Genomic DNA, 13,475 nt, shown 5'->3' with positions numbered 1-13,475 from the left:
GCATTTGTCTAGTCTTTGTTCTATGTCAAGGCATTGAATGTTTGCCTATATGTGTAATGTGATCTGCCCTGAGTCCCCTTCGGGGTGAGAAGGGCGGAATATAAATGCTGTAAATAAATAAATAAATAAATAAATCATGTTATACAACAAATTTGACAGAAAAAGTAGTTCAATATGCAGTAATGCTACATAGTAATTACTGTATTTACGAATTTAGCACTAAAATATCACGATGTATTGAAAACATTGACTACAAAAATGTGTTGGATAATCCAGAACGTTGGATAAGTGAATGTTGGATAAGTGAGACTCTACTGTATTACAATACTTATATCCCGCCCTTCTCACCCATTGGGGACTCAGGACGGTTTACAATAAAACACAATATAAAAATATTACAGACAATTCAATCAGTTAAAATTAAATACTTAAACATTGATAAAAATATACATATAAATACACAATTGGCGCATTTCGAGTCTGATAACTGGTCTGTCATTGAATTCTAGGATGGTAATAATGCTGCTGTTATTGATCAAAGGCCTGGTCCCACAACCAGGTCTTAACTTTCCTGCAGAAAGATAGAAGGGAAGGAGCCTGTCTGATATCATTTGGGAAGGCGTTCCATAGGCGGGGAGCCACTACTGAAAAGGCCCTGGCTCTCGTCCCCGCCAACCACACCTGTGAGGCTGGCAGGACTGCCAGCAGAGCCTCGCCCGAAGATCTTAAATTTCGAGGTGGGTCGTAGCGGGAGACAGGTTCTGCTCTGAACTGGAGTATATGTCAGTGTGTACCTAGATAACCCAGTTCACAGCAGATATTCTGGGTTATATGGCTGTGTGGAAGAGCTCTGAGTCCACACTGCCATATATTCCAGTTCAAAGCAGAAAATGTGGGATTTTATTCAGCTGTGTGGAAAGGGCCTTAGTTAAGGAGTACTAATGGAGTGCTAATTCCTACAGATTTTTGGTAGTGAATTATAGAATCATAGAGTTGAAAAAGATCTTGTGAGCCATCCAGTCCAACCCTATGAAGCAGGAAAAAAGCATTCAAAGCACCCCCAACAGATGGCCATCCATTCTGTGCTTAAAAACCTCCAAAGAAAGAGCCTCCACTACACTCCGGGACAGAGAGTGCCACTGCCAAACAGCTCACACATAGAAAGTTCTTCCTAAAGTTCAGACCCGGCTTATCTTTGTGATCGCATTTCCTACTACAAACCTACGTGATCCCTGAGATCTGCGGGGGAGGCCCTCCTCTTGCTCCCGCCACCATCTCAAACACAGTTGGTGGGGATGAGGAAGAGGGCCTGCTCAGCGGTAACCCCCTGGCTCTGGAACTCCCTCCCAAGAGAAATTAGATTAGCCTCCACCTTGGCCACATTCCGGAAAGAGCTGAAAACCCAGCTATTTCAATGTGCGTTTGACTGATTCGGCACAAATGTACTGTGTCCTTTCACCTCCATCTATACCCAGTTATTGCACTTTATTCTGGCCCAGCTCAGAGGTTGCAAGATAATTGTTTGCCCATTTATGTCCATATTGGACCTTTTAATGCTGTAGGTGATCATTTATATTTCCTGCTCTCAATTATGTTTCTTAAACTATGACCTGTTTAATTTGTTTTTAAATGTGATGCTTGTTGTTTTAACTGTTTGATTTTATAATGTTACATTATTTGTATTGGCTTGTCCCCATGTGAGCTGCTCCCGAGTCCCTTCGGGGAGATGGGGTAGGATATAAGAATAAAGTTATTATTATTACTATTTTATTATTATGGGAGCTCCGGTGGCAAAGTGTGTTAAAGTGCTGAGCTGCTGAACTTGCAGATCAAAAGGTCCCAGGTTCAAATCCCAGGAGCGGAGTGAGCGCCCGCTGTTGCTCCAGCTTCTGCCAACCTAGCAGTTCGAAAACATGCCAATGTGAGTAGATCAATAGGTACCGCTCGGTGGGAAGGTAAAGGTGCTCCATGCAGTCATGCCGGCCACATGACCTTGGAGGTGTCTACGGACAACGCCAGCTGTTCGGCTTAGAAATGGAGATGAGCACCAACCCCCAGAGTCAGACATGACTGGACTTAACGTCAGGGGAAACCTTTACCTTTTATTATTAATGTTCAGGTGGAATTTCTTTTCTTGTAGTTCAGTGGTTCTCAGCCTGTGTGTCCCCAGATGTTTTGGCCTTCAACTCCCAGAAATCCTAACAGCTGGTAAACAGGCTGGGATTTCTGGGAGTTGTAGGCTAAAACACCTAGGGACCAACAGGTTGAGAACCACTGCTGTAGTTTGAAGCCATTGTTCCATGTACTAGTCTCCAGGGCAGTTAAAAACAAGCCTGCTCCTTCCTCCCTATGACTTCTCCTCACATCTTTATACATCGCCCTCATCATGTTTCCCCTCAGCCTTCTCTTCTGCAGGCTAAACATGCCCAGCTCTTTAATCCACTCCTTATAGGGCTTGTTTTCCAGACCCTTGATCATTTTAGTCGCCTTCCTCTGGACACATTCCAGCTTGACGACATACCTCGTCAACTGTGGTGCCCAGAATTGGATACAGTATTCCAGGTGTGGTCTGACCGAGGCAGAATAGAGAGGTAGCATGACTTCCCTGGATCTAGACATTATACTCTTATTTATGCAGGCCACAATCCCATTGGGTTTTTTAGCTGCCATGTCACATTGTTTGCTCATGTTTAACTTGTCCATGAGGACTCCAAGATCTTTTTCACACGTACTGCTGTCGAGCCAGGCGTCCCCCATTCTGTATCTTTGCATTTCATTTTTTCTGCCTAAGTGGAGTATTTTGCATTTGTCCCTATTGAATTTCATTTTTTATCTTCTGTAGTATTAGCTATCCCTCCCTGCAAACTTGATGATCATGCCTTATAACATGAGACACTTTGTCCCCGTTTATCGTTTTATAAAGTCTTTCATGCCTCTTTTGTATTTAGCCTCAGACTTTCCCCAGAAGAGCTCCTGCATCTTATGCTTTTATTTCCTCTTCCTTTCCAAAAGTTGTGATAAGTATTTTGAGCAAAGGTACAAGCACTATATTTGTTACTCCAAATGTCATGCACTTTGTTTTTATATAGGTGTGTTATGCTGTCAAACATTATAATTTCAGCCATTGTTTTATTAATGCACAATATGATGTTTCCTTTTTCCACAGCATAACTCTACTCCTATTGTATCTGACTGACATCTTCCCTTAGCTTCTTTTCTCCAAAGGGATTATATATTTGATGTAAAGTATTCAGTTTGAGACATGGAATGCTGGCAATTTTGCTGAGCTGATCTTAAGCCACTGAAACTGAAACACGGAAAAGTCTGTGTTCTATTCATTAGGCTTATTGAAAAACTGACCTGGTATTTTTCTTAATAATAGTTTTTAATGTTTTATTTTATGTCTTATAAAATATCTTTTTGATTTAGATCTGCAAAATCTATTGTGCATCGCCTGTAAACCTACAGACTCATTTCCTTGGGTCCAAGCATAAGATGGTAAGGTCATTTTTTCCATTTATCTATTAGAGTTATAGGAATGACAATTATAATCCTGTATATAATTATATATACAGGATTCCAGTGGGTTAAATACCTTTAATATAAAAATCAGAGTTAGACATACCTACCTTTTGGAATTATTTCTTAAAGTTGTAGATGTAGCTTCCTGTCCCAGGTGCATGGTGAACAGGAATGGGTTGCTCCCTGCCTCACCCCTCACCATGAGAAGTGAATGTTCAAACTGTGCGAGACCACCTTATTTAATGAAGATAACTGTGAATGATCTCATTTACTATATATTGAGCCATTTTGCAAATAAGTTCACAAAAGTAAATTCTACATAGAAGAACAGTTAGACTGCCTTCCTATCTGTCTATTAGTTTGGATGGTTAAAAAGGGAAATCAGTTTCCTTAAGCCTAACTGCCAAGTAATGTCAACAGTTTCTGCCTTCCTTGCCCCAGGCAAATAGCTACTGTACTTAGAAGCCTTTTTAAAGGTGAGGATTTGCAAACTCACTGCTGTCTCAGATCTTGTATAATGCTAGTGATAGTGATCTCTCTCAAAGATGATTCAGAATACTGTTGATGCAACGAATTTACAACATTTAGAGAATGTTAGATATATTAGGAATCAAATTAAATACTTTGGTTTACCAGTCTGGAAAAGTAGTGTTGTGTTTGTGTCAAGGACAGAACGCCACAAGATTCAAAGTAACAGAGTTTATTAGATTACAGAACTCAAAAATGCCCGTAAAACACAAGGGCCAGGCAGTTTTTGCCTTTAGGAGCAAAAAGGGGCAAAAGTAAATGTTCAAAAGATAAACCGGATTAAACCGGAGTTTAATCCGGGTAAAAACAAACTGCTTGCTTCAGCCTGGGTATAAACGAAACGAAAGCCAAGGAACAAAAGATACCAAGAATGCAACTAATTGGCAGCAGATTCCTCTCTGCTGCCAACACTGTGCTTAGAGTAACTTGCGTCGCTCCCCCACACACACAGCAGACAGGATCTCCAACACGAGTAAATCAGCCAAGGATTGTAGCAGTTGAGTAGACCAGTTCCGTTCCGTAGATCAAAGCCAGAAGCAGACGTTTGTAGTTTTTCCAAGTCCAAGAAGGGGGGAAGACAAGCCGTGGTCAGTTCAGTCCGAGTTCTCAAAGCAGGAGATGGCGTCCGTCAAGAAGACGACGGAGGGTCAAGCTAATAAGAGTAAGCACAGGTTTGCACAAACAAATGCCCACACAATCCCTCCCGCCGTCTGACCCTGGATTCCAATCAACTTACGTCACAGCACAGGAAAGCACACAAGTCTTCAGGGAAGCGTCCCACACACACACGGATCCCAAGCGTTTGCCCAGATTACCTTGCCCAACGCAATTTGCAATTGCTCCCAAGCCCCATTTTATGCCAGTTACAAATCTTCATCACTGTCAGCTGTCCTCCTTAACCCGGGCGTTTCCTCATCACTTTCCTCGTCAGAGCTGGAACACCTCTGACTACGCCCAACAGCGTCTCCAGCTGTGGATCCCGTCCCATCCCTCCAACTAAGCCATGGGTCTAATCCTGAAGGTCCCCATTCATCTTCTGTCCCATCATGGCCAGTGGCACCCACTTCCTCCCTTACCCGAGTCCAATCCATCTCATCCTCCTCTGAGCTAACCAGCCCCTCCTCCATTCTCTCCGTAAACCCTTCGAAAGACTCCTCGTCAGATGGTGCTGCAAATATGTCTCGCAGTCTTTTTCTCTCTCGCTCCTCGAGAGTATCTGACTCTCGAGGAGTCTTACGCCCACGTCTGTCAGTAACAGAGCCATGAGGCTCAATCATAACACTATCCCCTCTCACAAAGGCCTCCTCCCCCGATGGCGGAGAAGTGGCAGTGATACCCTCCGCTATAGCACCACGACGACTAGAGGTATCAAGTTTCAACAGCGAACGATGAAAGACTGGATGGACCTTTAAACTAGACGGTAAACGCAAACGAAACGCAACAGAAGAAATCTTTTTAACGATAGGAAAGGGACCCAAATACCGAGGCGCAAACTTTCCCCCAGCCTGTTTAATATGTTTGGAAGATAACCACACCAAATCCCCTTCTTCCAACTCCTCCCCTGCCTGCCTGTGGCGGTCAGCCTGAGTCTTCTGCGTTGCCTTAGCTTCCAACAGTAAGCGACGGGCAACATCATGCAATGCAGCCATTTCCGAAGAGCGGTACACAGGGTCCGAAGAGACCACATTGGTCGACGGCGCCACACCTCCCCGTGGGTGAAAACCATAAGTTAGCTCAAATGGCGTATGCTGACTAGACGTGTGCACCGCATTGTTGTAAGCAAATTCCGCCACCGGTAACCACTTTACCCAAGCCGTGGGTTGATCTAAACAAAAACAACGCAGATACTGCTCTAAGAGCCCATTAACCCGTTCCGACTGTCCATCCGTTTGCGGATGGAAAGCTGAAGACACGTTTAACTTAGTCCCCAAACACTCATGGAAGTGTTTCCAAAAGCGTGACACAAATTGCGGAGCCCTATCTGAAATAATCACCTCGGGTGCTCCGTGCAAACGATAGATGTGCTTTGTAAATAGTAAGGCCAACGTAGGGGCCGCCGGAATGGTTGAACAAGGAATAAAATGAGCCAGTTTACTAAATAAATCCACCACCACCCAAATACAAGTATAACCCCCAGACTTAGGCAAATCTGAAATAAAATCCATGGAAATGATTTGCCATGGCCTCTCCGGAACAGGTAAAGACGATAACAACCCTCTAGGGCGCCCAACAGGCGTCTTACTCTGCTGACAAACGGCGCAGCTGTCACAAAAGCGCAGAATGTCTTGCCGCATCTTTGGCCACCAGTAGCTCCTGGTGATAAGCTGTACGGTCTTGAACCTGCCAAAGTGCCCAGCCATGGGTTCGTCATGGTGGGCTCTAATCACCTCCAACCTGAGGGTCCCTACTGGTACGTAAACCTGCCCCCTACGCACCAATACCCCGTCTTGATCCTGGAGATGCGGCAGTATGGTACGGTTACCTGCAGAGAGCAGCATCAGTTGCTCCTGAGTCCACACATCATCCTTCTGAGCCTCAAGGATCTGGTCATGTAACCCAAGCTCATTATCTACAACACACAGAGAGGCAGTAGGCAAGATGGTCTGACATACTACCTGCTCATTGGTCTTAAATTCCGGCTTGCGGGATAAAGCATCGGCCCGCAAGTTTGCCTTCCCCTCCACGAACTGCACCTTGAAGTTAAACCTGGAGAAAAACAAAGCCCAGCGGATTTGACGCTGGTTTAACTTCTTTGCTGTTTGCAAGTGCTCTAAGTTCTTGTGATCAGATCTGACCACGATCTGGTGCCGTGCCCCTTCAAGCCAGTGCCGCCACACCTCAAACGCCACCTTAATCGCCAACAACTCCTTCTCCCATATGGTATAGTTCTGCTCGAAGGGTGTTAGTTGCCGCGAGTAAAATCCACAGGGACGCAAGGTCCCTGAGGAATCCTTCTGAGACAATACAGCCCCCAACGCGTAGCTAGAAGCGTCCGCTTCTACCACGAACGGTCTGTCAACATCAGGATGGGTTAGTATGTTGTCCGATTGAAAACTAGACTTTAGTTGTAGAAACGCCTCGTGAGCTTCCCGCCCCCACACAAATGGCTGTTTCTTGCGCAGAAGCTGCGTCAAAGGTACCGTGAGCTTTGCAAAATTCGGAATAAACTCCCGGTAGTAATTAGCGAAACCCAAGAACCTTTGTACATCCTTCTTAGTCTTCAGCTCCTGCCATGAGTTGACGGCGTCAACCTTATGTGGGTCCATTTTAAGTTCCCTACCTGACACTACATGACCTAGGAACTCCACTTCAGGCACATGAAAGACGCACTTGGAAGCCTTGGCGAAAAGCCCATTAGCCCGCAGTCGGTGCAGAACCTGCTTGACATGTTGACGATGTTCTTTCTCGTCCTTAGAAAAAATCAAGATATCATCCAAATAAATCACTAAAAATTGGTCAATTAGGTCCCTGAACACATCGTTCATGAACCTCTGGAATACCGCAGGAGCATTACAAAGCCCAAAAGGCATGACTCGGAACTCGTGGCATCCGAAACACGTGTTAAATGCCGTCTTCCATTCATCCCCTTCCCGTATACGGATTAAGTTATAGGCCCCCCGCAGGTCAAGCTTGGTAAAGACCTTAGCCCCTTGCACCCTTGATAACAGTTCCGAGATTAAAGGCAGCGGGTACCTATCCCGAATGGTGTATTTGTTTAGGATCCGATAATCGCAGACCAACCTAAGTTCCCCAGTCTTTTTGGCTACAAAGAATACCGGTGCCGCAGTTGGAGAACTAGATGGGCGAATAAACCCCTTGGCTAAATTTTCATCTAGAAACTCCCGCAAAGCTTGCCTTTCCGGTACAGTCAAGGCATACAGCCTCCCTGCTGGCAGTTTCGCACCTTCTGCCAACTTGATGGCGCAATCATATGGCCTGTGCGGTGGTAATTTGTCCGCTTCTCTTTTACAAAATACATCAGAGAACTCCCCATACTCAGCAGGCACTCCCTCCATATCAGAATGAGTAACATTTAGAGTGCAACAATCCTGCCTCTTTAAGATCACTTTACGTGTTGCCCAATCTACTTGTGGGTTTACTACAGCTAGCCAATCCATCCCCAGGATCACATCATATCTAGGCAAGCTCGTAATATCCCACACAAACGTTCCCGTTACTCCCTGCACCTCCCACGTTACTGCTGAGGTTTCATGGTTAACCACCCCAGTCTCCAGCAGTCTCCCATCTGCTCCTTCCACCCACACGTCGCATGCCTTGCGCACTCTAGGAATGCCATGCTTCTTAGCAAACTCAATATCTACATAGGAGACCGTAGCCCCTGAGTCCAGCAGTGCCAAAGTAGAAACAAGTTCCCTTCCCCCAACAGATAATGTAATGGGTACGAAAACATGCTTCCTCCCCTCAGTTGACTGCTTGAGGAGCCCTAGTGCGTTGGACTCACGTCGCACTAGGGCTGGCCTTTTCCCGAAAGCTGGGAAGGTTTCACATTACAATTTTTGGCAAAATGCCCAGCATTCCCACAGTACAAACACAAGCCCAGCTGCCTCCTACGGCTCTTTTCCTCTGTAGACAGCTTTTTAAAGACCCCAAGCTCCATGGGCTCTTCCCCCATCACCACAGGTGCCCTGGTTACATGCATGGGTGGCGCACACATTGCTTTTGAGTGTTTACGAGCCTCGAACCTTGCGTCTAAACGCAGCACCTTAGCTACTAAGGCGTCCCAGCTTTCAGCCGGCTCCAAGCGTGCTAATTCATCCTGGAGCATATCACTTAACCCGGCAGTAAATAAAAGCATGAATGCATTTTCCCCCCAATCCAGCTGGTGGCGATACAGGTTAAACTTATTTAAGTAATCCAAAACAGTCCCCTTTCCCTGTTTCAACCGATACAGAGCCCACCCAGCGTTCTCCGTGCGGAGAGGATCCCCAAAAGTATCAGTTAACAACCTTTTGAAATTATTCAAATTGTCCTTGACTGGGTCATTTCCCAAAATTAAATTAGTGGCCCATTGTCCTGCGGGACCGGTCAACAAACTCAAAATAAAGGCCACCTTGCTAGTGTCTGTAGGAAAAGCATGAGCACTGAGCTGAGAAAAATAAAGCTCCACTTGTGCCAAAAAGGTTGGCAACTTGCACCTGGTTCCGTCAAAGCGTTCAGGAGTCAAAACATGTCCTTTCACAGCCTGAGCTGTTTGGATAACGGTAAAAGCCGTTTGCAATTGGTCTACTTTGGCCCTTAACTCATCCATCGTCTTCCTGACGGGTTTATTGCTGCAATAAACTTTTTATGGCGTTGGGCAATCTGTCAAGGACAGAACGCCACAAGATTCAAAGTAACAGAGTTTATTAGATTACAGAACTCAAAAATGCCCGTAAAACACAAGGGCCAGGCAGTTTTTGCCTTTAGGAGCAAAAAGGGGCAAAAGTAAATGTTCAAAAGATAAACCGGATTAAACCGGAGTTTAATCCGGGTAAAAACAAACTGCTTGCTTCAGCCTGGGTATAAACGAAACGAAAGCCAAGGAACAAAAGATACCAAGAATGCAACTAATTGGCAGCAGATTCCTCTCTGCTGCCAACACTGTGCTTAGAGTAACTTGCGTCGCTCCCCCACACACACAGCAGACAGGATCTCCAACACGAGTAAATCAGCCAAGGATTGTAGCAGTTGAGTAGACCAGTTCCGTTCCGTAGATCAAAGCCAGAAGCAGACGTTTGTAGTTTTTCCAAGTCCAAGAAGGGGGGAAGACAAGCCGTGGTCAGTTCAGTCCGAGTTCTCAAAGCAGGAGATGGCGTCCGTCAAGAAGACGACGGAGGGTCAAGCTAATAAGAGTAAGCACAGGTTTGCACAAACAAATGCCCACACAATCCCTCCCGCCGTCTGACCCTGGATTCCAATCAACTTACGTCACAGCACAGGAAAGCACACAAGTCTTCAGGGAAGCGTCCCACACACACACGGATCCCAAGCGTTTGCCCAGATTACCTTGCCCAACGCAATTTGCAATTGCTCCCAAGCCCCATTTTATGCCAGTTACAAATCTTCATCACTGTCAGCTGTCCTCCTTAACCCGGGCGTTTCCTCATCACTTTCCTCGTCAGAGCTGGAACACCTCTGACTACGCCCAACAGCGTCTCCAGCTGTGGATCCCGTCCCATCCCTCCAACTAAGCCATGGGTCTAATCCTGAAGGTCCCCATTCATCTTCTGTCCCATCATGGCCAGTGGCACCCACTTCCTCCCTTACCCGAGTCCAATCCATCTCATCCTCCTCTGAGCTAACCAGCCCCTCCTCCATTCTCTCCGTAAACCCTTCGAAAGACTCCTCGTCAGATGGTGCTGCAAATATGTCTCGCAGTCTTTTTCTCTCTCGCTCCTCGAGAGTATCTGACTCTCGAGGAGTCTTACGCCCACGTCTGTCAGTAACAGAGCCATGAGGCTCAATCATAACAGTTTGTCTGCTGTCTCTTAAAATTACCTTTTTCTGGACTTCTAGTTGCTGTAAATTGTAAAATCCAAGTCAATGTTCATGTGCGTGTAAGCATGCCTAGTAATTCATTAATTCAAACACTGTTATGAACCAGATGGAATTCTGCGCTAAATTATCTATGGGGTGTTGTCTAAGAAAACTCTGCCATTGAGACAAAATCCATGGACATTTCTGTAGCTCATTTACAGAGCACATCCTCAGCAACCAAAATGTCTCTAATTCAATTCATATATTTCACAAATTAGGCACTTCTAAAGTCCAGGTGAGAGCCAGTATGACATAGTGGTTTGAGTAAGCAGTTTGATTCCTTGCTCAGCCATAAAAATCCATGGGTGAACTTGAGCAAGTCACTTACTCTCAGCTGCCTAAAAGCCCTGTGATAAGTTCGCCTTAAGGTCATCAACGTGAAGGCTCACAACAACAACAGTTTCCAGATACTCCTCTATAAAATGCTGGAGAGCCAATGTCATAAGTGGGTTGGGTTAAGCAGAGTATGGATTTTTTTTATAAAGCAGCTTTTTCTGTACCAGAGACTCAAGAAATGTCCTGTGTAGTTACCTGGATATGAAACTTTTTTGGTTTGAAGAATCACACGTTGAACAAGAGACTGTCCTAAATGTGTATTGAATATGTTTGTAAAGTACTTTGAAATTTTATTTCTATATTTTTCTCTTTTTCTCTTCTCATTCTGAATGCTGATCAAGGTTGAAAAAGCTCTCAAATCCCATGGCATTGGTAAGTTGAACTATGAATGCAAATCTTTATTCCTTAGGCCAATAGGTATACATAGGAGTTGTATTAACTTACTTTAATTATAATGTCAGCACTAAGCAGTCTATTCTACAATTGCTTTAAGGTGCCTTGGTTTTTAATTGCTGCATGGTAGAGATATTAGCTGGTGATTTTGAATGCATTTGAAATGATTAAGTATATGACTCTTGTCAGTCTACAAGGAGCCCCCAGATGGCGCAGTGGACTAAGTGACTTGAAGGTTGGGTTGCTGTCCTAAAAGCTGCCAGGTTCGAATCCCACCCGGGGAGAGTGCGGATGAGCTCCCTCTTTTAGCTCCAGCTCCATGCGGGAACATGAGAGAAGCCTCCCACAAGGATGGTAAAAACATCAAAACATCTGGGCGTCCCCTGGGCAACGTCCTTGCAGACGGCCAATTCTCTCACTCCAGAAGCGACTCAAGTTGCTCCTGACACGGAAAAAAAAAGTCTACAATGACTAAGGCATTTAGGAAATGTGAAGGGCAGGTATGGATGGGATTTTGCAGGGCTGTGTGGTTTTAAACTGTATTGGTATTTTAATGTTTATGCTTCAAGACAAATATGTAATTTTTAAATTATATATTCATATTTACATTCATTTGCTTAGTTTTTAATTTGTATTTTGTGTTATGTTTGTTGTTAGCTGTTTTAAGTCCTTATGTAATGAGAAAGATGCGATAAAAACAGTAAATACAATTATTTAATTTGAAATAAGGAAATGTAAAGCTACAAAATAATTTTGTTAATTCAGATGTTGGGAAACTTTAGTACGGTAATTATTAAAAAGTAATAGCTTAATGGAGTATTTCAGAGTGTGTTGTGGATAAAGTAGGAGGGATGAGTAGCTTGGGTAAATATTGGCTAAGGAGATATATTTACACTTAATTCAGATATAATAGCACAACTATATACATTAAGGTTTATAATTCCTTGTCCACACATTTTTCTTCTTGCCATTCCTAATGTGCTACTTTCATTTCTATCCTGGTCTCCTCAAACTATAGCTTAATGGAGGACTCTGATTCACTGTAAAAACACTGTGATATAAAAACACTATATTTATAAATGAAGATCTTAAACCACTGTTTGATCTTGATTTAAATTACTGGTTAGCAATTTGTCATCAAACCATAGTTTCCTGATTTGAATAAACTAGGAAATTTGTTTTAAAAGACTGTGATCAAAGCAGTGAAATACAAACAAGGAGAAGAGGGAAAGCCTCAAGCTTGTTCTTGGCTGAATAAGCTGCAGTTTATTAATCAAGGAGTAATTTTCTCCTCTTTACTGCTTTCCCTGAAATGCTAAAGGCTACTTTTTCTTCAGTTGGGATTCTAAACCCTGAATCGTATTCTCATAGTAACAGAAAACTGGGCTTCTGTTTATGGTAGGTTGATCATTTAAAATGTTGATGATAAAGGCTATCATAGTTATTTGAAAGAAATAAAATGATAGTGGTTGGATTTATTCTTGAGATGTTTCTTCCACCATCTTTGCGCTTCATGTTTACTAACTATTAATATTCAACTATAATATTTTATGATGGTAAGAGCTATTCCAGCTGTGAAATATGCTGTCTCGGATTGTGATGGTGCCTTCCAATTCTATGATTTTATCCTTACTTAAAATTATACGTTTAAGGAAAAAATATATAAAATACACTTTGACATATAAATAGAATAAGGAACAAGTTGTTGTTGTTGTATTTTATAAGAAATTACTTCTTTCTCAGTTAAGCCTCTAAGCGGTACTACAGAGACAGTTAGAACACCAGAACCCCTTCCAAATTATGGTAAGTGAACTTTCTTATAGATTATTTTTGTTGGCACAGCTTCAACTGCAGACAGGTTTTTAGAGGGGAGACATCTGTTAATATAGTGATATTTCTTGTTTTTGTAGACGTTTATATATTTTAATACAATTATGATAGCTTATATTATGTTTTATAAATGATATTTTGCACCTGGTTCTTAGAGTTTTTAATATTTATGCTGCTTAATTCTGTGTCTTTCAAAGATGAATACTGGTGTACCTCAGTTAACAAAGTAGATGTGTATCTGAGCATTACTTCTCTAACAGAGAATGCAATCCTAGCGACAAAAACAAATGAATAGGAATAGGTTGCTACACTATGAAAAAGAAGAGAAA

At 43.4% G+C, this 13,475-nt stretch overlaps 1 protein-coding gene across 2 annotated transcripts in view; it reads left to right on the top strand.

The window, feature by feature from the left end:
• Positions 1-13,475, top strand: part of LOC100551679 (uncharacterized) — a 35,863-nt gene that overhangs the window by 1,104 nt on the left and 21,284 nt on the right. For both annotated transcript variants that reach the window (XM_008112958.3, XM_008112957.3), the window contains exons 2-4: positions 3,430-3,498; positions 11,265-11,295; positions 13,060-13,119. In XM_008112958.3, coding sequence (XP_008111165.1) covers positions 3,430-3,498; positions 11,265-11,295; positions 13,060-13,119 — 160 coding nt within the window. The remainder of the gene's footprint in view (positions 1-3,429; positions 3,499-11,264; positions 11,296-13,059; positions 13,120-13,475) is intronic.

This window comes from Anolis carolinensis, chromosome 6, assembly GCF_035594765.1.
Source record: "Anolis carolinensis isolate JA03-04 chromosome 6, rAnoCar3.1.pri, whole genome shotgun sequence".
Classification (NCBI taxonomy): Eukaryota; Metazoa; Chordata; class Lepidosauria; order Squamata; family Dactyloidae; genus Anolis; species Anolis carolinensis.
The sequence above is the reverse complement of the archived record's forward strand: the minus strand, read 5'-3'. Positions and strand labels throughout refer to the sequence as shown.